The 27,932-nt window shown below is 41.4% G+C and overlaps 1 protein-coding gene across 1 annotated transcript in view; it reads left to right on the plus strand.

Moving 5' to 3' along the window:
• The window catches only part of PPEF1 (protein phosphatase with EF-hand domain 1), a 384,922-nt gene that overhangs the window by 349,664 nt on the left and 7,326 nt on the right, over positions 1-27,932 (plus strand). The window contains exon 16 of the mRNA XM_086933308.1: positions 27,417-27,501. Within this exon, the coding sequence (XP_086789434.1) occupies positions 27,417-27,501 (85 nt within the window). The remainder of the gene's footprint in view (positions 1-27,416; positions 27,502-27,932) is intronic.

Here is a 27,932-nt window from a genome sequence, read left to right on the forward strand (position 1 = left end):
AAAAGTAGACCAGGAATGTTCTTAGAGTCCTCAATGTATCTGTTCATATTTTGTGGCTGTTGCTCTTTGTCAAGACAGTCTTTACCTACATTTGGCAAAGGCGTATATGTTTTACTTATTATATTAAAAAGCCATTTTGACAATATTGAAAGGCACTTTTTTCCTGAGGTTTGAGACTGAGTGGTGGAACAGGTAGCCTAATAATTGCCCACAGGTTCCCATGCCTGCATTCCCAAATTGGGAAACATCTTTAGTTATTATCATACTCAAATATTTTAACATGAGCAAATTTCTGTATCATCCTGTACCTCAAACTATAAATATGTTCAATTAAGTTTTTTTTTAAAAACAGGTTTAATGTAAAAACTAATTGGACGGTGTACTGTCTAATAAAATCCCACTAACATATGTCTAGCTTCCACCGCTTATCATGTCCTCTTTTTAATCTGGTTTTAAAGGAACCTCTGCACACAAGTGTCTTTTATGTACATCATTATATGAAATACAAAATATAAAATAAACCATAGCCATGGGGTATATCTTTTTTTTCTCACTATTGCACCCCTCTTCCTGTTCTTTACATTTTATTCTTCCTATTTATAGCTCTCCATCCACTCTCTGCTTCACTTTAAAACCTTATCTACCTCTCTATCTCTCTTTCTCCAACTACCTCTTCCTTCCTCTCTCTGTGTCTTTCTTTCTGGCTTCCTCACCCTTCTCTCTTTATCTTATGCCTCTCACTACTTCCCTTAGCTCTACCTCTATCTCTCTTTACCCTCTACTTCAGATCTTTTGCTACACTGTTCTCTTTACTGCTATGCCTATGTCCTACTCCTCCCAGTTCTTTTACTCAGCAGAGCCAGAGGTCACTGTCTAGCCAGAGAAGTGTATACACAGTAAAGAAGAGAGGAGGGAAAAGACAGGGGAAAAGAAAGAAGGAAAAAATGATCAGGCTTCACCTGATGGAATAATGAAAGTTCTTGGAAGAGTGATTTGATTTTTCCTGTTGCAACATGAATGCTAGTCGTGAAGTGTTAAATGGTATCAGAAAATTAAACTCCTATTTCAAATTCTGTGTGCAAACATCAAACTTTATTATTATGGACTAGCCAACTAAACATTCACTGAGCCAATCTTACCCTGTCTTTCCTACATTGTGTGCAAATGCAGGTTAAATAGTGCAATCCATGTAAAATATTGTTCAAACTTTCAACTTGCGCTGGTGTGATCATGAGGTGGCCTTCCATCATTTGCATGGGGGCATGGCTCTATGCAAAGGAGTGAATACTTTTCCTTTGTGCCTGCACCATATTATAGGCGCAGATGCAGAGACAAAACCCCTCTTGGAGGCTCACAGACTGTGCACTGCATTGAGGAGCTGCACAGTCAGTATGGCTGTGGAGAGCGCCCCTTGAGGGAGAGAGGTTGGAGGGTCCCATCTCCCTCTTCCAAGAGAGGCTGGTCCACCTCTGGGGCGAGATGGAGCTCCAACCTTAACCTGCTGCCATGTGTTTCACTAAGGCCCTTTTCTCCACGCAGCTGTGAGCTGTCGGAGTTCGCACCTCTGCTGAGGACAATGTTCCCTCTTTTCTTTATGTAATCAAGTGCACCATCCTGGTCTGTGCTTAGCACACTTAATTAAGAGTGGACAGTATCGCATCCACTGTGTAACTCACTCCAAAGATTTGTCTTCTGCTCCCCTGAGCCTAGAGACTGAATACTGCTGTCACACCCATGGTAAGCAAGACAAAATGGGGTTCCTTTGGCTGCAGTTTTGACATCTAGAGCAGCTGGGTAAACCTCCACCTTTTGTCCCCCCTGGGTGGCAGAAAGAATACCCGGTGCCCAGGGCTAGGATCCAATGCCAAGACCAATCCAGTGCCACACACCATTCCTTTTAAGGACACCAATCCCCTGTGTGTGTCTAGTGGGTTTTCTTGTCCAGTGAGCCGGAAGATAGGAAGTGAAACCTACAGTCTACCCCCTTTATGGTGCAGAAAGACTTTCTGGTGCCTAGGATGGGGGTCTGGTATCAGGATGAGCCAGCCCTACCCCGCATTGTGTTTTTCACTATTTTCCCATGATGGTCTGATTCGCTTTCTGCCCCACCCCAGCCCCCAGGAATGAGCAGGGATAAACATGCAAATCAGGTCACCCAGGGGGGGCATAAAGCCTACCAAATTACCATGGGTGAAAAAGCGAGAAAAGGAATGGGGTGGGATGCTTGATTGACTAAGCATTGGTTCTCATTCCTGTGCACTTGACAGTATAACTATCACAATGGGGGATTACAACCCTCTCTGCCAGCCCATATACCAAAACTACACCCAAAGAAATCCCAAATTCCTCTCCATTTCCAAAGAGAAAGGCTGGAGTACTTGTGCTCTGATTCAGCCAGCACACATGGAATGTTAAAGAACCTAGACATTTCTGAAACCTGGAGACCCAAGAGAATCCAGGGCAAGGTGGCTTGCAAGGATCCACCACGTTTGTTTACCCAGAGTACGCTGCAAATGTTATAATTTCCCTTCTCTTTTCATGAAGGGCAGATGCAACTAGGGCACCCTACCAATGTTCCCTCTAATTTGTTTCCTCTCTGTGCGGAAGAATAAGGTCTCTGTGCACTGCAGCGAAGGCTATGTGTGCCAAGAACCCAACCTCACTTGTAGACCATGGCTTTAAGTGGGATGAAAAAACTGACAGTCTCTCAAATTGCTGTGACCGATGCAATTAAGGACGTGGCTTAAAAGCAATTAAGCTAAATATCTGTGCTTAGCATAGTGTGCCACCCAACTGATATTTTGCTTCCTCTGTCAGTGCGTTCAGATATATAATACAAGTAACATTACACCTACAAGAAGCCAGGACCATTGGCTTTGCCAATGGTTGTTTGTGGCATAAAGTTGTATATAATATTGAAAATAATTCTGCTCTTGTGGTAGAGGTTGTGGCTTAATGCTGGAGCTGCTGACTTAGGAGATGGGTTTTGAGGCTCGGGCCAGATTAACAGCCTGTGATTCTCTGCAAATCAATGAATCTCCCCATGCATAAAAATAAATAAATAAATCATGTAAATCGCTCCAATACCTTTGGGTTGAGTTTGCCCTATATAAAACTTGCTGCATATCTTTTCTAAATGTGGGGCTGATAGTTTGCCTTTTGATAGAATTTATGTTAAATGCAGCCCATGACGGACACTGTGATCAGGGGAGCAACTAGACCCGAACTTCGGGGGGGAAGGCTTACACCCCCAGCCAAAGCTTGCCCTAGCACTAGTTGCGCACACCGTGCAACTGTGGCGTCTCTCCCCGTATTCTCCTCCTCCATGAACTCCCTCACTACTACTCACCAACAATGTACCTCGTCTCTCTATAGCACCTTTCTGACAAACATTTCATTTTTTAATAGTGCTGCTCCTAGTTTACTCACACTAATTTCTGTGATCTACATGGTACACATGTTTTTTAGCAGGCAACTAACCCTCTGCCCTGTGTGGGTCCACGGAGAGGGCAAGAGTTGATTCGAGGTGGTCCGTCGCTGAGCCCAACACATGCACCAGCATGTGGAGATAGTTGCACGATGAGTGCCCAGGGACAAATCCTAAACTCTGCCCCGCCAGCAGTTTTGTCACTCCACGTTTCGACAAAAACTCTGCCTGCCTCTGCGTAGCTGTGTTTAGCTGTGTCTACCCCTTTTCTATGCCTACAATATTTGGGATGTATTGTACATTGACCACTAGAGAGAGCACTCAGATTGTAGAAGCAATATACACTGCATGGTTTGCAGAAGGACACAGCAGAGTTGCAATGAACACATTTAGCTGCAGCTTGAGTGACTAAGCGGAGATGACTTTTTGTCTCTGAAGTCCTACCGGTTTATGAGTAGACAGCAGGCTGCTGTCTCAAAAGAAGGGGGGACCCCACATCAATACACAGCAGGTAGACGGGGAACAGAACAAGTTTAAGAGCAGAAGGAACCTGCCGAGGGGATATTATGGGTGGCCTAGAAAAGGTCCAAAATGTTTATATCACTCTGAGCCCAAGGGGATATTTCAAAGACACATAGTAGAAAGAATTATATCAAAATATATTTTATTATACGTTATGACAATTCATTCTTTTTTTCTCATTTTCTTAGACAGTTTAGGGTTATAAATACACAGTAAAACAGATTCCTTAAATAGAAGAACGTAGATACTAGACAGGGCCCATACTCGTTTCAACACTGTTGAAAGTATGTGTTAATCACAGCGCCCATCAAGGCTGCATTTAAAATAAATACTTTCAAAAGGCAATCAATCAGCTCAACAACCACACTCTATTTAGAAAAGAAATGCAGCAAGTTTAAAAGCACAAACATGCGCTTTCAGATGATTGTTCGTAAACTTACTGCATTTCTTTTCTAAATAGAGCGCAGCTATTGGGCTGATGGTTTGCCTTTTGAAAGTATTTATGTTCAATGCAGCCCTTGATGGGTGCTGTGATTAACATAAATACTTTCAAAAGGTCCACAATCAGCCTGGAAGCCGCGCTCTAATTAGAATAGAAAGGCAAGAAGTGCATGAACATTTTCTGCCCAAGAACGCTACAGCATTGAGCACTGAGGAAAACAAAGGTGCGCGGGGGTGCAGGCGCGCACCTTACTAGGAGCAGTGGACCCTACTAATCCTGGGGATTTGTGACCACTATAATCAAAGAATAATCCAAGTTGGAGTGGCTGGCTTACATTGTTCCCAGCATGCTTTCTTACTCTGCGCGCTGCAAATGTATAATGGGGAGGCGAAGTGGCATTATGGCAGGGCAGTCGACCTTAAATCTGGGAAACCTGGTTCGAATCTCGGCAATGACGCTCAACATCCTGAGATTCTGGGAAAATCACGTAATCTCCCCGTGCTTAACAAAAATGAATGTGTCCTTATGTAACACAACTGGTGCGCATGTCAAGTACGCTGATATCTTCGGGTTAAGTTCACACTCTGTAAAACTCCGGAAAAAAAAAAAACATATATGCCAAACACTGCAACATTTTGGTCTGGTGCCGATAGCCAAGGGACCATAACAGCCCAGGGCAGTTTTGAAACCTAAAGATCATGAGGAATCTAGGGTGCGGCGGCATGCATAGATCACAGCACAATTACATTCCCTGAATTCCTTGCAAATGTGATTGTATGGGTCAAAAACATTATTTTTCTCAGAGTTATATGACAAATCTCAGGTACTTTCAGGCAATGGCCACAGTCATACCACCTTGCATTCCCACTCTTCTCCCAATACAAGCCTGTCCCTCCAAATGTGAGTATTTAATGCACATGATGGAAACAAACCAAAACTGTAACCATGTGATAACCCCATTCACACTACATTGACCTTGCACGTTCCAAGTCCCAAGTCTCTGTCAAAGAAATGTGAGAAAAATCTGTGCTTTCAGCCAAAGTTTGACATTTGCTAGGCATTCTGGGTAAGAAAATGTACTGCATTTAGACAAGCCACACCACTCTGGATTGCTCCCGATATCTAGTTTTCTGAAATGTCTGTGGTTGTTGGATTTCCCTTGATGATGGCCAACTGTGGGCACAAATACCACAGCTACCCACATCTCCACGAAAAGATTGAAAATTCAATGGAAAAATATTGATGTCTCCACGTTGCATTTTGGGCCCTTCCTGTCGCAAATGATAGGCTTACCTACACTAGTGGGGTGCCTTTTTAGGTCTCGCTATTCGATGCGCATGCGCATCGAGCTTGCGAGACTATGGGGGCTTAAACAGTCTTTAACTAACTTGCAAGGAATCGTGGCGATTCCTTGCAGTGCCCGTGAAATTCAAGCTCAATGCGCATGCGCATTGAGCTTAAAAGCGCGTGCACATCAGTTCCCTCAGCCGCACTCCAGGCCTCTGCTGCTTTCACACCCTCTCCCCGCTCCGCCCCCTCCCCTGCCCGCCGTGTCGCATTTCTCCTCCCCACAGCAATGCCCTCCGCCGTACTTTCACTTTGACGGCCGCAGGCCGTCTCTCGTGTTTATCCTTGTTTCGCTATGTCCCTCATACTTCTTTTGCTCCCTTCTTATTTAGAAGACCGTCTTCCCGTCACTTCAAACCCATCTTGCACACAGCGGCGGAGGAGGAGACGCAGCAGCAGTCTCATGCGGCACCGGTCACCTTTCCGCTTCCTCCCCCGGGTGCCTTCTCCCATTCACGGACTCCACCTCCCTGCTGTGACCCTCCATCCCCGGGAAGCCCCTCCGAGAGCCCAGACTCCGCCCCCCCAGGCACCGACGGCAGCAGCAGCACTTTGTTTCATTCACCTAATCCACCCTCTGCTAAGAAGCTGCCCCTGCTGATAAAAGGCTGAGCCTAGTTTGGAACGTCACATTACCATTTTGTGAACAGAATTTTAACCACTGGACCGGAAGCTGAGGTTGATAAAGTAACTTGACATGGATGGGGGAGGGGCAGGATGAATGGGGAAGGCTAATTTCTATCACTTAAAATTGAGTCACGGCCCCTCTGCTTTTTAATTTACAGATCTCTCATCTTTGCCGGTAGTTAGCTGCTGGTGACATCTTGCCTCCACATTCGCATGATCGCCTTATGTTATTTGATATATGCAGGCAATTACATGTTGGATTTGATTGTGCTTGTTTTGTATTTAATGGTGCAATTGTTCTTCTTTTGAGAGGATTTTGGACGCAATGAGCGCTGTTCTGGTGTTTTAGCTTATTAAACGTAGCTTCGTGAAGTCACACGATGAATATTGACCCACTCGGTAACTTATTGTTTAGAATTCGCCCCCAAAGATTTTCCGATTGAGGTGTTAAGCAAGGGCAAGTGCATCTTTCAAGACCGTTGATAGTCGTTCTTAATGAGAAAAGAATGCGTTAAATTTTCTAAACGCATAAATGCCCACCCTTCTGATTCCGGCGGGAGAGTTATGATTTTAAGGCTAGTCTCCACTCTCTCGATTCCTAAACGCAGAAGCCCAATTCCTTGGTGTGCTTCTGCGGACAGTGACTGGTCTTGTCTGCCTCCGAGTATGCACTGCCGGTGCACAGCATTTGTCATGCTCTTCCTGCCTCGCACAGCGCGTCCTCCCTGCTCCGACTAATAAGGAAAAACAGTATTTTTTGCATTTCTGATATCTGATCCTGCCGCAGCAGTTTACAGTCACATACATGACATGGACCCGATTCAGGCCCGAGTAGAAATCAATGGGAGAAATACGGGCTCTCGATTCTTTTTTTTAATCTCCCACTTTAATCTTCTAAAATGTAGTTATGTATGAAAATGAGTATACTTTCAGCTGCATTTCGAAAGCCAACGATATGGCAGCAAGTTTAGGAAACCTGATTAATGCTTTATCGAACAGCGTGTTTTTCCACCTTGTCTTTAACCTGGCCTGTAAACAAGTTAATGCAAAACTCCTTTGTTGCCATAGAAACATAAATGCAAAGCCTCATTGTGGAGCAGGGAACTTTGTGAGGACCACGTGAGGAAACTGGGGAGCATCTACTCCTTCCTAGCTATGTTTCGAGGGTTTGTTTTGCCTTTAAATCACCTACAAGCTAATACATCAAAAGTGGAAGGTTGACTCAGTCATTGAAGAAGGGTGTTAGTAACTTTTCGCTGTTTTCCAGCCTTGTAAATTTCAGTGGAGTAATATTTCTGGTTACATAAACATGCACTCGCATCATAAAAAGTATAGATATTTCTTAAGTAAGAAAAGCACACCTGAATATCATAAATAGTAGAGCTGCCCCTCAAGATACAAAGAGCTACCCTCGGGTTGCACCAGCCCGCTCGCATTATGGACAGCAGACCACCGAACTGTTCCTTGGGTTACCAAGACACTATAGGCCCCATCAGACATCAGCACAGTTCCTTAGGTCCAATAAAGACAGCAGAACGGTCACCCAGGTTACTTAGACACTCTAGGCTCCCATCAGTTATCAGCACAGCTCTTTAGGTCATAGACACTAAAGGCTCCCATCAGTTATCAGCGCAGCTCTATAGGTCATAGACACTAAAGGCTCCCATCAGTTATCAGCACAGCTCTTTAGGTCATAGACAATAAAGGCTTCCATCAGACATCAGCGCAGTTCTTTAGGTCATAGACACTAAAGGCTGCCATCAGACATCAGCCACCACATCCACCATCACATCCACCACCACCACATCCACCACCACCACCACCACCACATCCACCACCACCACATCCACCACCACCACCACCGCATCCACCACCACCACCGCATCCACCACCGCATCCACCACCACCACCACATCCACCACCACCACCGCATCCACCACCACCGCATCCACCACCACATCCACCATCAACACCACATCCACCACCACCACATCCACCACCACATCCACCACCACATCCACCACCACATCCACCATCACCTCCACATCCACCATGACATCCACAGCCACCACCGCATCCACCACCGCCGCATCCACCACATCCACCACCATCACATCCACCACCACATCCACCACCACCACCATCACATCCACCATCACATCCACCATGACATCCACCGCCACATCCACCACCACATCCACCACCACATCCACCACCACCACATCCACCACCACTTCACCACCGCATCCACCACCACCACATCCACCACCACCACCGCATCCACCACCTCATCCACCACCTCATCCACCACCACCACATCCACCACCACCACATCCACCACCGCATCCACCACCGCATCCACCACACCCACCACCATCACTTCCACCACCACTTTCACCACATCCACAACCACCACATCCACCACCACCACATCCACCACCACCACCACCTCCACCACCACCACCTCCACCACCACCACATCCACCACCACCCCCACATCCACCACCACATCCACCCCCACATCCACCGCCATCACCACCACATCCACCACCACCACCACATCCACATGTGTGTGGCTCTGTGTGTGTAGGTGCAAATGCAATGTTCTTGGATTGTCGTCACAATAAAATACACTGAACATAATCTTCACAAAAGTTATTTACAAACGTTTAAGCTATTGCCATTATAAATTACAATAACTTTTATTTAAGTATTAATTATTTACAAAATTAAAAGCCATTGTTATTTGTAATATCAATACATCTAAGTCACGTAAATACAACACACATTGCATTACAAATGCTATAGGTGTCACATTTGCAAAAGTTAAAACTATTGACATTGTAACTGGCAAAGCTATTAATTTTGCTACTTTCAAAACAAACACATAAATAAAAAAAGTGTCATTTACAATACCGATAGCTCAAACTTTCCTAATGCGAGACCTATTGCATTTCCAATGCTTGTTTATTGGGAGAAGTCTAACAATGCTGAGTGGATGGACGTTTGCCAATCCCCACATACTACAACATTCCTACACAGAAACATTTTGCGATTTAGCCAAATCGTAACATTTGCAGCTCATTCTGGGTAAGAAACATTAGTGGGATCCATGCATGCCACACTACCCTGAAGTTCCCTTGGTGCCTAGTTATCAGAACTATCTGCATTTTCTAGGTTTCACTGGGTTCTAGACAACATTGGGCCCAAATAGCACAGCTACCCACATTCCCAGAAAATGTGAATTACATGGAAAACTTGTGATATCTCCATGTAGCATTTTCGGGTCTTTTAATGTTTGTGGGTGATAGGCTGCCCAACACAGATGTGGTACTATTTTTACTGAGGGAAGCATGTCAACTGTCAACACAATGTAGTAACATATATGTTATTAGTTATTGAATTTCCTGTCCATTTTTGGCCTCCAGATGTAAGTCAGTGTGTAAGAAACAATACATTTTGCCAAATGCCCTCTGAATCACATAATATTATTATGGGTAATCCCAAATTCAAAGATATATGAATAGACACTCTTCGTACATTTAGATTCTTGGGTGCATTTAAAAAATGCATAACTTTCATTCATGCCCATTTTTCATTCACAAGATTTTACCTTATGAATTGATGAATGGTGTCTATATTATGAAAAAATAATATCAGCTGCAAGTTAGTTTGTGGTCCTGAGTATCGTATGTTTTTCAACACCCATAAACATTACATATCCCCTGTGATCCGAAGCGTCAGATAGACTTTTGTAGATTGGCCATGCAGCAATAAAATTATGAGATGAAAACATTGTCACCTATTTCTATTTTTTCCTACTTGCTTACATTGGTTTTTGATTTCAACGATTTGTGATCTGCACCAATGATCACTTACTGAAATCGGAATTTTATATCATATTCAGAAATATATTGCCCTCCAAGTTCACCCATGGGTTTCACACCTCCTCCCCCACAATCTGCAAGTAGATAGAAACTGCAAAAATAGAAAGCAATTACTAATACTTAGAAATTTGCAAAAACTGTAGTAAAAAATAATTTATACAACTCTGTTCCTGAAATCTGGGAAGAGGGTGATCATAGCACAGCAGATCTTTTGTTGATTGCATTCTTAGAAAAAAAAGACTTTTCTTTCACAGCACTTTTTTGATATTTCAGAAAAGACATTCCTATAAGTTGGCTATATGCTTGATCCCCCAGGGAAAATCAATAACTCAAACTACCTTCAGAATTCCCAACATGGTAGGAAAAATATGTTCATTTGGCCTGGATATTTTTCGTGGTGAAATAGCACAAACTGTCCCAAAGATTTAAAAAAAACTCAGCACCTGGGGAAAACCCTCAGCAGTTAAGGGATTAAAGTGTGACTGATAAAACCACAACAATTGTTAGCTGCCAGAGAATGTTAATGTAAATATAAATGCACAGATACTAAGTGCCTCCAAGTCACATTTGACTCAGGCAGCCAATTCTAGTTTTTTGGCCAACATCACTCTTTTGTGAATCCTATCATTGTATCTCAGAGAATGAAGTCCTGGAGTGCAAAGTGATATTGGACAAACAGGACTTCTAAAATAAATAAAAACGTATCTTTCTAAAGTGCTTTCATTGTACACGCTTTACACCAAATAAATGTTTGTAGGCAATTATTATCACCTATACCAACCTAGGACTAAAGGCCTGCAAAGTTGTGAAACCTCATAGCCTGAACTCTGACTATTATTTTGTATACTATGATTAGTTATGCAAATTGCGCTGCTACCCATAGTTTAAAACAAATGACACAGTGCTGAGGACAATGATTGACTCAGCATTGCTTAACAGCTTTCCATCCTGTCCCCTGTTCTAAGCTCCTGTTTGCCAGCTCACACAGCCCCACCAGCTGAATTAAACATAACTTAACTCATTAATTCCACATTTGAGAGATGCCCGGTCTGGTCCACCCAGAGTTTTCCCTTTCTTAAATATCCTCTTATCCCAACCTACCGTAAAACATCCTTCATGGTATTGTATCATCGCGCTATCTAGCTCCCTGTCCTCCCCAACAACTACCTTGTTAAATGGGTGGATGCTGTCTGTGTTGACATTCACAGATGATTCATCCTGGAGCAGGAATAACAAATGCTGGATGGAGCAGCGGGAATATCCATTGCATCCCATTATTTTCTGCTTCTTGATATACCTGGACAAAATATCTGAGGAACCCACATGAAATTTCAATGCAGCCCTCTCACAGAACACCAGTAGTTGTCAGGGGTTGTTGCATGGACAGTTCTTTACTACCCATAGTGTGGGGTGAACCAAATCGGAAACCTCCAACTACTGCTCTTGTTGGGATGGCGCGAGATTACAAGTTCTGTATATTTCTAAACACACATACTCACCTGGGCCCATAAGCATACACACTTTGAACCGGTTCTCTAATTTTCTTGCCTATCAGGAGTTTTACAAAATATACCTGAATACCATAACTTCCCAATTTCCTTGGCACTTATATATATTTTAATCACTGAGGAACATAGATCTGGCAAATAGAATAATAGGTAGTATGAAAATGTACCTTTACCATAAAATAACCACAGACTCAGGGCAGTTTTAAACATTTTATCTATGCAATATTTTGTGAGTCAAAACCAGTACAGACTATTCAACAGTTTATCAAGAATAATGATCAAAGCAAGAATCATTGGAGACTTAATTAAAATTCTAGACATTGGTACCTGGAAGGGTGAAGAAGGGAAGACAGTACAAGGACATACCACACTGACTTATATTTACCTAGAATGGTGAGAGGACCAACCCCGGCCATGGCCTTGAAAAGACAGGGTTTCCGACTAGACAGGAGCCAACAGGCCAGGACAGGTGCAGGACAGGACAGTTAACCTCTGCTAAGTGCAATGCCAGTGTTACACCCCTCTCTACAGCTACTCTCGGACCCGACTGGGTTGATCGATTCTTCTCCCTCAGCAAATTCCCGTTTCTTCTGTCAGAGTGCTCGACCAGCACTTTGCTCTCGATTCTCCTTCAGCATACGTTGGGTCAGTGACAGGTCTGTGACAAATCGGACAAACTAACTAACTGAGCCTACCTTAGTTACACCAATTTCGAGGGTATGTACCACCCCCCAATGTTGCAAATGTGTGTATTCCCTTTATTTGATTGGTAAGAAAGACGGGGAGAGGTCATCACACCATACCAGTATGATCTTTTTCATTGACTTAATAGTTACTCATACATGTATTTCCCATGTATTTTATTCCACCCAGCAACATTTATTTTCAATTAATATACAATGTTTACCAAATTCGCAGTTCGTTTTCCTCTCTCCGGGTCATGGGGTGAGGTAGGTTCCCAGGTGCATCACTAATAGGATGCGACTTAGCAGTCATTCAATGACAGGACTTCAAGGTTTTCAAAGCCTTAGTGCCCATGCACTACAAATCCAAAATGAAGGATTTAGACACCCTTCAGGCCCAAATACGAGCTATCAATAAAGTCAAACAGAGACACGTTAGAATACGGAAATAAATTAATGCACTGTATACCACTTATTCCTACACTATCCCCATTACTTTATTTAATCTATGGCATTAGCAATTAGGCAAACACACAAGGTTTAGTTTAGGCAGAAGCATATGCATTAGCCTGTGAGTTTCAAAGCAGCCATTTTAGGCTCTGCTGCGCAGCTGCAGAGAATTCCCACCAAAAGCAAAGTACGTCATACTACGTAGATGCAGTAGACGCATGCGCAGAAAAGTTCCCGCGTTTTCGGCAGCCATTTTAGGACACTCAGGTTACTGGTTATTAAAAGCACATAGGTAAGCTTCCCTTAGATACTCAAATGTTCGTGTGGTGCATTATTAGTACTTACAAAACATGTTGGTTAATTTATTACATGTTATTTTGAGGGTATTGAGTCCAAGCAAGTTTCTTTACGTACGAAACCTTGCTCCATCAATCCCCTCTTTGATGGCATTTTATGCTATCACTAATTATTGAACCAGATGCCAACTTTAGCAGCTTCCCAATTCAATCTTGTCTATTACTTTAGATTTTCCTTTTTCTCTTTTCTTTTGGAAACCTTTCACTGTTTTGTAAATATCCACCTTTTAATTCTTCAAATTGAATCTCATCATATTTTCTCTTCTTTCCTTTTTCATTCACTGCATACCAATTTCTGTTCCTGTAGCATTTGCACCAAATCGTTACCCTTTATACTAATAGGGCTAGTTCCATTATTGGCATCAGTATTCGACCTACAATGCTTTTTCCACATTAGATAATCAGCTACCTACATTGGAGAGACCATCTGTTAGTCTCTTCCATGCACTATCAACCTCCAGTGGTTTCAGTTCTTCTTCCAAATTCGCAATATTCGTGACATATCTTCCAATTTCAATACTTTTGTCAGGAATGTAGGTCCAACAATGTTACGCCGTTAACATTTTACAGACTCCAAATCTCTTTTGCCAATAATATGTCAAGAGCAAGTCGATTTTGCAAAACCATAGATCTTACCGCAACTAGTTCGGTATTGATCAATGAAAATCCTCCAGCAGTGTGAGTCGATATCCGATCAACCTCTGTAGACAATTTACAGATTCTTTGTGTATTCAGAATTACTCCCACTGAAGGTATCAATGCACTAATTATATATCCTACAATTTCAGAAAAACAAGCTCTTTTTTGTCGTGTTAGTCCATTATTTTCTTCATTGCTTCCAGTGATTCTTTTTACATGGTATACCTTTGGAAATACCATTCCGAAACAGCAACTCCCATACCAATGATCAGGCAGTTTAAAGTAAGCTTTATTTCCACAAATGTAATAGACTCTAGGAAATACTGCATCAGTTCCTCCTTTTAGTCCCCAACCCCTAAATATTAGGAAGTTGTGTTCACATTCACTGGAACCAATTAATACATTGTTATATTCTGTTTTTAACCTATGGAGACAGATTTCCCTTTCTTTTAAAGATCCAGGGACATAGCAACATGAGTCTTCCCAGTTGCAAATAAATCCACCCTCTCAACTCATTTGGGTATTTAAGGTTTCGGTTCAGTAGCCCTTCTATGGAAATCCTGTCTCCTCTTCTCTACTAAATTCAAAAATATCTTTTCTTCTTCATGTAACTTTCATGTTAAATTAACTTTATGTGCTTCAGCTATATCTATAGTTTTCATTGTTAGAAAATATTCACCCATTAAATGTGAATCTCTACTACTAAGGACAGGGTTCATGTTTCTATGCAGGGGTAATTCAGGAAAAATCATATCTAGATTAGTATAATAATATTGTAACTTTCTGGTTCTATAAATCAAACTAGCTAAAATACTACATGAAATACCATATGTCAGTGGTAAATGATGATATGTCACTCCTTCTGCTACTGATGTTGGTAGTTTCATACATACATAGCAATCACTAACTTCCTTTGTTTCTACATAGTGTACTAACAAATTTGCAAAAACATTTAAATCTGTCTCATTTCTATTTATACTATGCTGTAAATCTGTCTCACTTGGTGCTTCTAATTCTACTCTGCCTTGCTTAAGGTGTGCTACTTTTCCATGTGTACTAGTGTTATTCTATTTACTTGCAGTCATTACAAGGTATGGCTATTGTCAGTCCTAACCATGCTATGAGTACTATCAATATACTACATATGCATATTCTTTTCGGTTTTTCAGCAGCTCTTTTATCAGCCATCTCTGACTAAGAAGACTTATTCCCCTCTTTGTAACTTGTATGTAATACAAATTAAAATGTTAATTATTTCAAGTTGGTCTCACTTCTTCGTCAATTCAATCAGCACTTAATTCTTCATCACTGTCTCCACTTATCTCTAGATTCTCAAAGTCCTCAAGAATCACATATGTCCATTCAGGACCTCTGAATTTATAATTCAGTCTTTGCAATCGTGGACTTCTCCTTCTTGGCTTTTCAGTAGATGGTCCAGATTGGCTTGTCACCTCGTTTACTTGTTCTGGTTTTTCATTTATTGTCTTGAGTCGATATTTCAATCTTTTAACAAATCTAGGCCAAGCATCACTTTTTCTGGTCTTTTAGCTGGCACTGTGCTTTTAATTTCTTCAGATGCTCTTTCTTTTTCGTTGATTTGTGGCACAATTTTATTATTTTCTTCTTCTGAATTCTTCTCTATCTGACCTGGTCCAGGGCTTCTTACCTCTGCTGTTTCTGCCTGGATGTGTTCTTCTACTCTATTCTTACCCTGTTCAGGAGTTTGTTTGCTCTGACTTTGTTCTCCTTCTTCTTCCTGAACTTGTTTTTCTTGTCCTAACTGGTCCTGCTCAGGTCTTTCAAATTCTTGATTGTTTTCTGCCTGTGCGTTTTCTCTAGTACCTATCTATCCCTCCTCAGACTCAGGAATGCTATTACAACTTTCTTCTGTCTGAGTGTATTGCTCTTTCCTTATCTGGTCCTCCTCATATTTTATATTTGCTTTTGTTTCTGTTATCTGAGTGTATTCTTCTATTTCTGTCTCATCCCAGCTATCACTCTGTCTGTCTAAATAAGTTTGGCTTCTTGTTCTCACTGCTATTTCTGGTATGTCTACCATAGGAATCCATTCGTCCTGACTTGTGCTCAGTCGTTCATCATCGGCTACTTCGTGATCCAGTTCTTGTGATCCTTCAGCTGTACAACCTTCAGCTCCTGCTCCGTCAGGCCCTGTTACTCTTTTGATATGGCTGGCATGAATCCAATTAGGTATACCTGCACACTTTACAGCTGTGGTGGTAACCAGTGTGACTTGATGTGATTTTCCCTACCTTGGTGCTAGGCTCGATTCTCGGGTGTGATCTTTTATCACTACCCAATCACCTGGATTCAGATCATGTGCTTGAGTCGACTGCCTGGCCACAGCGTCTTCCCCAACCTGGTGAAAGATAGAATGCACTTGGTCAGCCAACTCTTTCAAATACTCCATTGCCAAAGCATCAGATATATTCAACAGCTTGTGTCCTTGTACACATGCTTGGCTCATTGCCCTTCCCATGAGTATTTCAAGGGGACTCAAGCCTGTATTCTTGTCTGGTATGCTTCTGAGTCCCATCAGGACAAGAGGTAAAGCATCAGGCCACTCAAATGGGGTGGATTCACACACCTTTCCTAGTCTCAATTTTATTGTGCCATTTAGTTGTTCTACCACTCCAGAAGCCTCTGGGAGGTATGCACAGTGCAGCGTTTGCTCAATTTTAAATGCCTCACAAATGAATCGAATTATTCCATTATTAAAATGAGACCCTCGGTCTGATTCAATCGTTACTGGAAAACCGAATTGGGGAATGAGTTCTCTCAACAGGAGTTTGGCTACAGTTAAACTGTCATTTCTCCTAGTAGGGTACGCTTCCACCCACTTTGAAAATAAACAAACAATGACAAGGACATATTTCAATCCTCAACAAGCGGGCAACTGAATGAAGTCAATCTGGAGTCTTATAAATGGACCTTCTGCTTTTCCAATTTTTCCAGGACAAACTACAGTCTTCCTGCCTGGATTCATTTGTTGACAAATTAAGCATCTCCGGCAAAGACTCTCTGCTATGTTCCTGAACCTAGCATTAAACCAATCCTGTCTAAAAAGTCTTATCATTGCATCTCTACCTATGTGTGTGTCTCCATGGTATATCCTAGCCATAGGTGCAAACTTACAGTCAGGTAAAACATGTCTTCCATCTAGGTAAACTATTACACCATCATCAGTCCTCAGACACCCTATTTTCTCACATTCTTCCTTTTCTTTGAGTTCTGCTTCATTTTGTAAATCTCTTATGTCCTCCCATGTTCTCACACCCCCAAGCAGCATAAGTTGGCTGCTGATTCCATATCCATCAATTTTCTTATTTACTGCTTTTTTGCACAATGTTGGGCAACTTGGTCAGCATAACGGTTACCAGCTGTCACTTTGTCGTTTCCAGATTGGTGAGCAGCACACTTGACCACAACCACTGCTTTTGGTAATTGAATTGCTTCAATTAACTATTTTACAAAATGTCATTTCTTTATATGAGTTCCTGAGGAAGTCATGAAATCCCTTTGCATCCAAAGTTGGTCAAAGTCGTGCACAACCCCGTAACCATACTGGCGTTCAGTGTAAATGGTCAGTTTTCAATTTTTCCCAATTTTGCAAGCTTTGATTAAAGCTACCAATTTGTTTATTTGTCAGACTTGACTCCTGGTAAGTAAAATGCTTCGACTATTCCAGCCAATGTACACATAGCATATGCAGCACTCAAACATCCTTCCTCAAGATGCATGCACGAGCCATCTACGAACAGCTCATGTTCTGGATTCTTTAAAGGTTCTTCTTGTATATCTGGGCGTGGTTTAGTACTGTATTCGGTGAGGTTGATACAATCCTGTTCGACTTCATTTTTCACTTCTTCAAAGTGTGAATTAGGTAACAGTGTTGCAGGATTTAAAACAGTACATCTGACTATCGTCACATTTTCTGCACCTAGTATAACTCGCTCATACTTAGTCAGCATACTAGGAGTAAGATATTGTGTGCGAGTACGCGTCAGCAAAACCGCAACTGCATGTGGGAAATATACTGTTACAGGATGTCCCATTACAATGGATTCACTTAGTTCCAGGCTCATGCACGTTGCAGCTACAGACTTCAAGCACCCAGGTTATGCAGATGCCACTGGGTTCAAAGTAGCGAAATATGCCACAGGATGTCGCATCAGGCCATGTGTCTGCGTTAGGACTGAGAGAGAACAATTGTCTCTTGCATCACAGAATAATGGGAATTCTTTTGAACAATCTGGCATATCTAATGCAGGGGCTTCGCACAAACAGTTGTGTAATTTCAAAAAAGCTGTCATGCTTTCAGCATCCCATTCGACTGGATCCTTTGCTCTTTTCTTTGTTAATGGTATCAATGGTTTTGCTAACACTGCAAATCCCACAATCCACTGTCTGCAATACCCTACCACTCCGAGAAACATCCTGATCTCTTTTTGAGTCTGGGGTAATTTCATATTTCTGATTATTTGTTATTCTTTCTGAAGTCACTCTTCTGACCCCTCTTTCTATTTGGTGTCCCAGATATTTGACTGAAGTGGTACAAAATTGTAATTTCTCAAGTGACACTTTATGTTCACCTTCAGCCAAATAATTCAATAATGCAATTGAATCAATGATACGGTCATCTTGTCGTCAATGTACTGTACCAAGACAGCTTGTCTGGGCAGCACTAGGGATTCAAGACACTTTTTCAAAATCTGATTAAAGATCGATGGACTTTCTGTGTACCCTTGAGGAACACGATTTCACACATAAACATGCTCGTCAAATTTAAACGAAAATAAAAACTGACTGGATGCAATGGAATGGAGAAAAAGGCATGGCACAAATCAATTACAGTGAACCATCCTGCACTCCTCGGTATCTGATATAACATTACTGCTGGATTTGGTACTATTGGACAACAAGGTACAACAATTTTATTTATTTTCCTCAAATCTTGAACTATTCTATATTTGCCGTTTGGTTTCTTTATGCCACTTATAGGTGAATTACAGGGACTATTCATTATCTCTTTTATTATGCCTTGTTCAATCAAACGTTCAATTTCTGTTGCAACACCTGCTTTTATTTATGGGCTCATTTTGTATTGTTGGGTATTTGGGTAAAGTGTACCTTCTTTTACGGTTACTTTTACAGGGTCTACATTTGCCATTAAACCTACTTCTTTTCCGGTAAAATCCGATACATCAGGATTTACGGTTGTTTGGATTTCTTCTGGTTATTCATCGGGAGTCATCTTTTTAACTGGGTCATTTACTGCAGTTCCTTGTCTGGCTAACATGATCTTATGTACTCCATCTTCATCAGGAGTCTGATTTGCAACACCATCCGGTTTGCAGAATATTGTGCAATTCATTTTGCACAACAAATCCCTTCCTAGAAGGTTTACAGGACTCGAGTCGCAGACTACAAACTTATGCATTTCTTTAAAATTGCCAATAGATACCTCCATTGGTTCGGTAATTAGAGTCCTAATCTGTTTATTAGAAACGCCCACTACTTGGATCGCTTCTCCCGAGAGGGGTAGATTTAGGATATCTGCTGTTCTCACAGTAGAATGGGTAGCACCAGTGTCTAGCAAGAAGGTGACATCATTTCCTTCAACCTTACCTTCAAAGTAAGGGCCTGTCTGATCTACCGGCAAGGATGCGCCAAGTATGCATTCCTCTTCCCCCCTTTCAGGCACCATCAGTAAGTCTCATCTTCAAAAAATGTATCCTGTAAAAGAAACTGTGGAGTTACTGTGTTTTTCTTACCACTTCCCTCCCGGAATCCAGGGTCCACACTGTACTTGGCTTGACTCACAAAATCTGGCATAGGGCCAGGTGGCAAATGATTCTGTATTACCTGTTGCGGCTGTTTAATTTACACCTCATTTTGCGTCTGCGGATTTAAATTTTGAGTTTGGACATTATTATTCTGCATATGTTTACACACGTTTTTCCAATGCCCCAATTTTCTGCACCCGTGACGGGGAAAGTTTTTCTTAGCCTCTTCTTAGTTCATTCTCCCGCTGGGTCTGCCCCCATTGTTTTCACGTTGACCATCCTCTCTTCCTTGATTACTTGCCTGTTGATTTAACTGAAGTTCCTACTGTTCTGCTAATTTTACTTGAGCATACATTACTTTTTCTTCCAATTTCTTTCGCTTGTTATCAATTTCATCACCACAGTATTTTGCATATTTCAGGATTTCATCTATAGGTTTTGCTTGCCAGCATAACTTATGCTCTTTAATCATTTGGGATATATCTGACCTCAATCCTGACACAAACCGATATATAAAATGTGTCATGTCTTTATTATCAATGTTTTCCAAGCCACTGTACTGTTTGAATACCTGTAAAAAGCGTTCATAATATGTATGTACAGATTCATATTTTTCTTGAGTTGTTCTATCTATTTTTATCCAATTGGTTTATTTGAGGGGGACTTTTCCTTTCAAATAAGTTATTACTTGGTGATATTTCTTTATTACATCATCTGATGGGGCTCCTGTTTTCGCATCCCTTGGATACTCGTCACTAGGCCAATCTATTGAAATTTTACATTCTGTCCATAAATCAGCAGGAACAACAATGTCAAATAAACCATCTAAATCATTTAGTAACAGTTTCGAAACCTTCACAAAACTTTCGACTTGCCTGTACCACTCCACTGGTTTTTCTCTAAGCTTTGGGAAATCATTTATAAATGATAAAATATCCTGTCGAGACCATGGGACATGTACATAACCTCCGCCAGGAACTTCTCTCATTGGGCACAACAGTTCAACTTTTTCAGTTTCTTTCATTACATACTAAGGTGTTGTTTGATTTGCTTGTGCTTCTTCCTTTTTCTTTGTCCATCTTACTTTCCATCTGTCTAAATCTCCCCATTTCTGTAATAATGGCAATAATTCTTTTATCTGCAGTTTTCTTCCTGATACATTCATATTCTCTAAATCTTTATCAGAAAACTCTGCTCTATATGGTTTCTGCAATACTTTTGATTTACCTATGTCGATTCCCATTTCTGAAACCAAATTCATTAATTTTTCATTAAATATTTTTGTGTTTCGAGTGATACTTCTGCATATGAATAGCAATTCTTCTTCACTAAACAAATGTAATCTTTCTAGCCCTACATTCCCTGCTATCATTTCTTCCAATTCTACCCTTAATTTAAAAATGTCTTATACTTTTGGCTGAGATTTTGTCTTTTCTATGTCTCGTGTCCATCTCTCTATTTCTTCTGGGGTTACTACAGTGGCACTTCTCATTCCTGTGGATGTTTTAATCTGAACCGCTCTGGAGCACCCAGAGGTCATTTTTCGAAGCAAATCATTTATAGGTTCTCTTGTTGGCTCTCTTATAGGCAAATCCAATTATGAAATCACTGACTCATACTCACTTGCCTGGTCATCAATTATTATATTTTCTTTTCTAGTTTGCGTGATTGGAGTAGTCAGAACAGGAATTTTAGGACTAATTTTCTTATCCCCACATAAGGGAACTACAGGACTTATAGTTACTGGGATCGTTAATGCTTCAGGGCTTGTGTTCAATTGAGTTATTTTCTGAATTAACTCACTACTGTTTTTATTTATTGCTTCTCTTTTTTTTTCTTGAAGCACCCTTTCTAATGTATTCTCATGTACAACCCGCAGAACCAAGGGAGTTTTCAGAAACGGGGCATCAGGGGTAACTCTATTTGTTTTCTCCTGGTAAGGTGTAGGATTTTTCATTAAAAGGTCTTCAAGATAATCATCTTCAGAATCTCCACTACCAGTCATTAAGTGCTTTGTCTTTTCAGTAAATTTACTTCTTGTCATTTCTTCTGTGGTCAGTACAGGATATAACCCCTTCTACTACCATGGACTGTCTCCATTGTTTCATCTGTTTGTTTTGAGTCTCACTGGGAAATCTAGGGTAAAATGTACTTAAGTTCCTACCACATCGAGATCTTTCTCATTGAAAAGCCTCAGTTTCCCACTCTTCTAATGCTTCGTACTGAGTTAATCTAGGCCTTGGTTCTAGTTAATTCATACAAGTTCGTAAATTGTGCAATATTCTACCATTAAATGTTTCGTACTCTGGAAATGCTAATATTCCATCATCTTTTGTGTACTCTATCCAATTTTCTAACCATACACAAGTGTGGTAGCCTCTTTCTATCATCATGTATGATGCGAGCGTTTTTGGCGGTGAAAAATTAATTCCTTCTCTTGTTTTAATGGGCTTATCCTTTTTGAAATAAATCTTAATTTTCTGCATAAATGACATTTTTCTTTTTTCTCAGTACATAATGTTCGGTCTCCCTCTAATGTACTGTTCGTGGGAAAAACCTATATATCTTCTATCTGATGAGTCCCTATTATAGTTGGATCAGGGTTCCAAATATAATCACCACTATCTATTAATACTGCAAATCCTATTTTGAGAACTAATCAATTGTTTATTTCACTTTTAAATGTTTATCCAATACCAGTGCGTCTCATATTTTAATGGCCAATCAACATTTAATTTACAGAACACTTTCAACCAATGCTTGCACGGCTTTTCTGTGACATGAGTTTTTGCTCTCTGCACTCACCGCTCCTTTACAATTTTACCTCGGCTACACGCCCACTGTTTCTACCAATCCCAGCGTGGCTCTCAGTGACATCAGTGCAGCAACCACGTCTGCGCGTCTGACCCCTCCTTTGTCAGGAAATTCAAAAACTCAATTTCTTTTAATTTTCCTTATGCACTTCATTAATTAACAACATAAAAAAATTCGCTACTGTGCCTGATTGATTAAATTTAAAAGGAAAGAAATTTCTTTTACTGCAAGTAAAACCTCTTCCGTTTACTCTTCACTCAAGCATCAAAGAACGTTTTACTGCTTCAGTATTACCCTTTCTAGGTGATATAAGACCATAGTTTCACCAGCGAACTCCTTTGCTATCAGTCACCCTCACTTTTAGATGAAAAAGATCCCTAACTAGTGCTTCAAGTTTTACCTAACTTTTCACACTTTCTTCATCAAGGCAAGTAACCTCACTGCAGTGTGGCTTCCATTTACCACCCGCTATTCAATATCCCGGGGGAGTTCTAGACAACATGTAACAGTCTAAACTTGTTTTGGTTAATACATGAATCAATATAAAATCAATATAAAATTAACTACCTATCTTAACTAAAATCTAGCCACAGCTCGGCTACCAAGAAATACTGATGGTGCGAGATTGCCAGTTCTGGATATTTCTAAACACACATACTGACCTGGGCCCATAAACATACACACTTTGAACCGGTTCTCTAATTTTCCTGCCTATCCGGAGTTTTACAAAATATACCTGAATACTATAACTTACCAATTTCCTTGTCACTTATATATATTTTAAACACTGAATAACATAGATCTGGCAGTTAGAATAATAGGTACTATGACAATTTACCTTTACCATAAAATAACCACAGTCTCAGGGCAGCCAATGTGAGCCAATACCAGTACAGAATATTCAACAGTTTCTCAATAATAAGAATAATGATCAAAGCAAGAATCTTCGAAGACTTAATTAAACTTCTAGATATTATTACCTGGGAAGGGTGAAGAAGGGAAGACATTACAAGAACATACTCCACTGATTTATATTTACCTAGAATAGTGCGAGGACCAACCCCTGCCAAGGGCTGGAAAAAGACAAGGTTCCCGACTAGACAGGAGCCAGCAGGTCAGGACAGGTGAAGGACAGGACAGGTAACCTCTGCTAAGTGCAACGCCAGCATTAAACACCTATCTACGGGTACTCTCGGACCCCGACTGGGTAGATCCCTTCTTCTCCCTCAGCAAATTCTCGATTCTTCTGTCAGAGTGCTTGACCAGCACCCTGCTCTTGTATGCTCAGACGTGAGTCCCTTGCTCACTTGGCCACTGGACTCAAGATAGCCTGGCTGATGAGGATTATGAATCCGAAACCGGTCCCAGGAAGCTTGTTTCCAGTCCAGGGAAGACATGGCTTGGCAGTTTGGGCTGGACTGTTCCCATGAGGCACAGGGTCAGACTGATTTGCATATGGCCATGTCTGAACTGGGGTGGCTGAGTGAGCTAAAGAATGGTGATGGATTAAACCCAGATCAGTTGACTGGGGGTGAGTGTTTGATTGGTTCAAACGCTCCGTCCATCATCCCCTTTTATATCGCTTTGTTCGCCCTAAGTTGGCAGGGTATGCTCAGACGCGAGTCCCTTGCTCACTTGGCCACTGGATTCAAGATAGCCTGGCTGATGAGGATTATGAATCCGAAACCGGTCCCAGGAAGCTTGTTTCCGGTCCAGGGAAGACATGGCTTGGCAGTTCGGTCTGGACTGTTCCCATGAGGCACAGGGTCAGACTGATTTGCATATGGCGAATGTCTGAACTTGGGTGGTTGAGTGAGCTAAAGAATGGTGATGGATTAAACCCAGATCCGTTGACTGGGGGTGAGTGTTTGATTGGCATCCCCTTTTGTATCGCTCGATTCTCCTTCAGCACACGTTGGGTCAGTGACAGGCCTTTGACAAGTCGGACAAACCAACTAACTGAGCCTACCTTAGTTATACCAATTTCCAGGGTATATACCACCCCCCAATGCTGCAAATTCATGTATTCCCTTTATTTGATTAGTCAGAAAGACGGGGAGAGGTCATCACACCATACCAGTATGATCTCTTTTGCATTGAGTTAATAGTTTAAAATTCCCACCCATAAATGTATTTCCCATGTATTTTATTCCACCCAGCAACATTTATTCTCAATTAATATACAATGTTTAACACATTTGTAGTTCATTTTCCTCTCTTTGGGTCATGTGGTAAGGTTTTCAGGCTCATCACTGGTAAGATGGGACTCAGCAGTCATTCAATGACAGGACTTCAAGGTTTTCAAAGCTTGAATGCACATGCACCGCAAATCCAAAATGGAGGATTTAGACACCCTTCAGGCCCAAATACGAGCTATCAATAAAGTCAAAGAGAGACACGTTAGAATACGGAAATAAATGAATGCACTGTATACCACTTATTCCTACACTATCCCCATTACTTTATTTAATCTATGGCATTAGCAGTTAGGCAAACACACAAGGTTTAGTTTAGGCAAAAGCATATGCATTAGCCTGTGAGTTTCAAAGCGGCCATTTTAGGCTCTACTGCGCAGCTGCAAAGACTCCCACCAAAAGCAAAGTACGTCATATTACGTAGTTGCAGTAGACGCATGCACAGAAAAGTTGCCGCGTTTTTGCAGCCATTTTAGGACACTCGGGTTACTGGTTAGTAAAAGCACATAGGTAAGCATCGCTTAGATACTGAAATTTTTGTGTGGTGCATTATTAGTACTTCCAAAACATGTTGGTTAATTTATTACATGTTATTTCGAGAGGATTGACTCCAAGCAAGTTTCTTTATGTACGAAACCTTGCTCCATCAGTTGTATCTTGTTATTTTAAAAATGTTTGTTTTTCAGTTGTATGACTTCCAATTTTTACTTCCCATTTTCTAATTATTTTAGTCTTTGGTTTACCTTACCCCCAAAATTCTTTAAAAAAGATTTTTATGAGCAACTCGCTCATTGTCTATTTGACTACCAACTGTTAGACTCATCCCAATTTGGCTTTTGAAGCAGCCATAGTACCTAAACAGCCCAGATAAAATCCACCCACGAGATCCCTGCGATAGTGGATGGTGGGGGAAGCGCAGTTGTGGTGCTGCATGATTTATCGGTAGCCTTTGACACGGTCGATAATATACTAATCAACCATCTCAAGGCTGTCGGTATCAAGGGCTCTACACTTAAACTTCTAGGATCCTTGTCCATGGCAGAAACAGGTGGTGGCTCTGGATTCCTTTGTGTCCGATCCTTTCTGCCTACCTTTTGGGGTCCCAAAGTGATCTGCCCTCAGCACCACCTTGTTTAATGTTTACGTTAAACCCCTGGCAGCTTTGATTAGATCCTTCAGTTTTGATCTGACTTCCTACGCCATGTAATCTGCTAAAAATCTTTCCGGTATAAATTTCAATATTTGCATGTCAGCTTTTGGTCCCTGGATCAGTTAAAACTGCCTTAAACTTAACTCAGGGAAAATGGAAGGCATCCTGTTTGAAACTAATCCATCCCTTTGGACCCCAACTTGGTGGCCTCAGGAAATAGGTGCCCTTCCTCTCCCAGTAAATAAAGTTGAAAACCTGGGTAGTTCTCAGCTCAAAGCAGTTCCATTCTCTGCTTTCTTTGTTCTCGCGTTAAAAAAACTCTTTCCCTTACTCCTGGTTGGAGCCCAAAAAAAAGTATTCTCTTCGCTAGTTTTGGCTAAGATAGATTACTGCAAAGTGCTCTACTGCAACATGCAAAAAAAAAACGCAATAGGCTTCAGGTACTACAAAATTCTGCAGCCAGGGACTTGACTAGGATCCCCAAACATAAATCTGTTGCCTCGCCGTCGGACAGCCTCACTGGCTACCTGCCAGACAGAGAATCAAATTAAAAGACCTTTGCCTAGCGCACAAAGCACTTCATGGCGATGGCCAAGATTACTTGAAGAAGTCCTTCAAGTGGTACCTTCTAGGGAGGAACCTCAGGTCTGCTGATTCTGGACTATTGGTGGCCCAGAGGTTCAAAAGGCCCACCTGGGGTGGCAGAAGTTTCACCAATGCAATTGCTAACGCATGGAACAGTCTTCCGCCCAATATCAGATCCATCTCCACCTTGCCCTGTTTCAGGAAAGCCTTGAAAACCTGGCCTTTCCCAAAATAAATTGTCCTCCTGGGCTTTATTTCTGTTTCCTTTTTTCTACAGTGTTAGCGGCTTGACACCTCCGCGCAATTGTTAGTGCTTTATAAATTCGGCTAACATAACATACCCTCTTTTTCCTTTTACATTACGTTCATTCTTTTTTTGTTTTTCACATATCTTTTTTTTGTTTTCTACTTTTTATTCTTATGGGGGAACCTATCATAGCTCCCTTTTCCTATTCATTCTCCTATTCATTTTCCTGGTCTTTTCCTACCCTATTTATGTTGGATTTGTTTTTCAAATTTCTGTAGTAAATCCTTTACGATTTCAATTTTCTTAGGGTGGTGAGGAAAACATTTGAAGTAATACTTTGTGATATCAAAAATAATTCCATGTAACTGATTAGACTTATTGCTCTTTAGGTAAATCATAACATGTAATGAGTTAGAAAATAGACCCATAGCCATTAAAGTAAGGTTTATGATATGGCTGATGTAATTTTTCATGATGTCACTCCCAGTGCTATTTTGTTTCTAATCTAGTGTTGTACCTGAATGTCATCACTAGGCCACATCACCTACCTAATTCTGCAAGTTTACTATTTGGAAATTCTCCGTAACATTTTAACAACTAAATAGTATAATAACAATAATCTTAAACTTGACCACACAATGTACCAAACTTACGTTGCTCCTAGCTGCAAACTCACAGACACAACATATGCAATATGTTATGAAAACTTATCTCATTTTCTGCTATCAAATAGGTGCAGCCGTCCTTGGTAGAAACCCTATGCAGATACAGGACAGACCTGGAAATCATTTTCAATATAATCGACAAAGATCATTCAGGTAAGTTGCCTCCTTTCATCTCCCATTTTTAGTCATTGTTCTCTATACACAAAACTTAGGGGTCAAATCGGATCTCGTTCGGAAAGCATTTCGACGAATTCTGTTCTGAAATGCTTTCCAAACGACGCGGATCGGGGGAGTCCGACCGAGCGATTTGGATGCATCAGGATGCTTCTGGATACTAGTTAGTCAGACTCCCATTGACTTCTATGGGAGCCTGTGTTCTGTACGAGAACACATGCTCTCATTGAAGAAAGGGGTGGCTGGGGAAAATCGTGCATCTTGTGGCAGGCACCCCATGGTGCCTGCCACACTGTGCATAGTTGGACAGGATGGTCCCTCGGGTACCCCTACGGGCCCAATTCTGAGGGCCTGGATGAAGGGGGGCCTGCTATGGTTCCGCCAACAACCGATTCCGGCAGCCAATTAGT

The sequence above is a fragment of the Lissotriton vulgaris genome, chromosome 8, assembly GCF_964263255.1.
Source record: "Lissotriton vulgaris chromosome 8, aLisVul1.2, whole genome shotgun sequence".
Taxonomy (NCBI): domain Eukaryota; kingdom Metazoa; phylum Chordata; class Amphibia; order Caudata; family Salamandridae; genus Lissotriton; species Lissotriton vulgaris.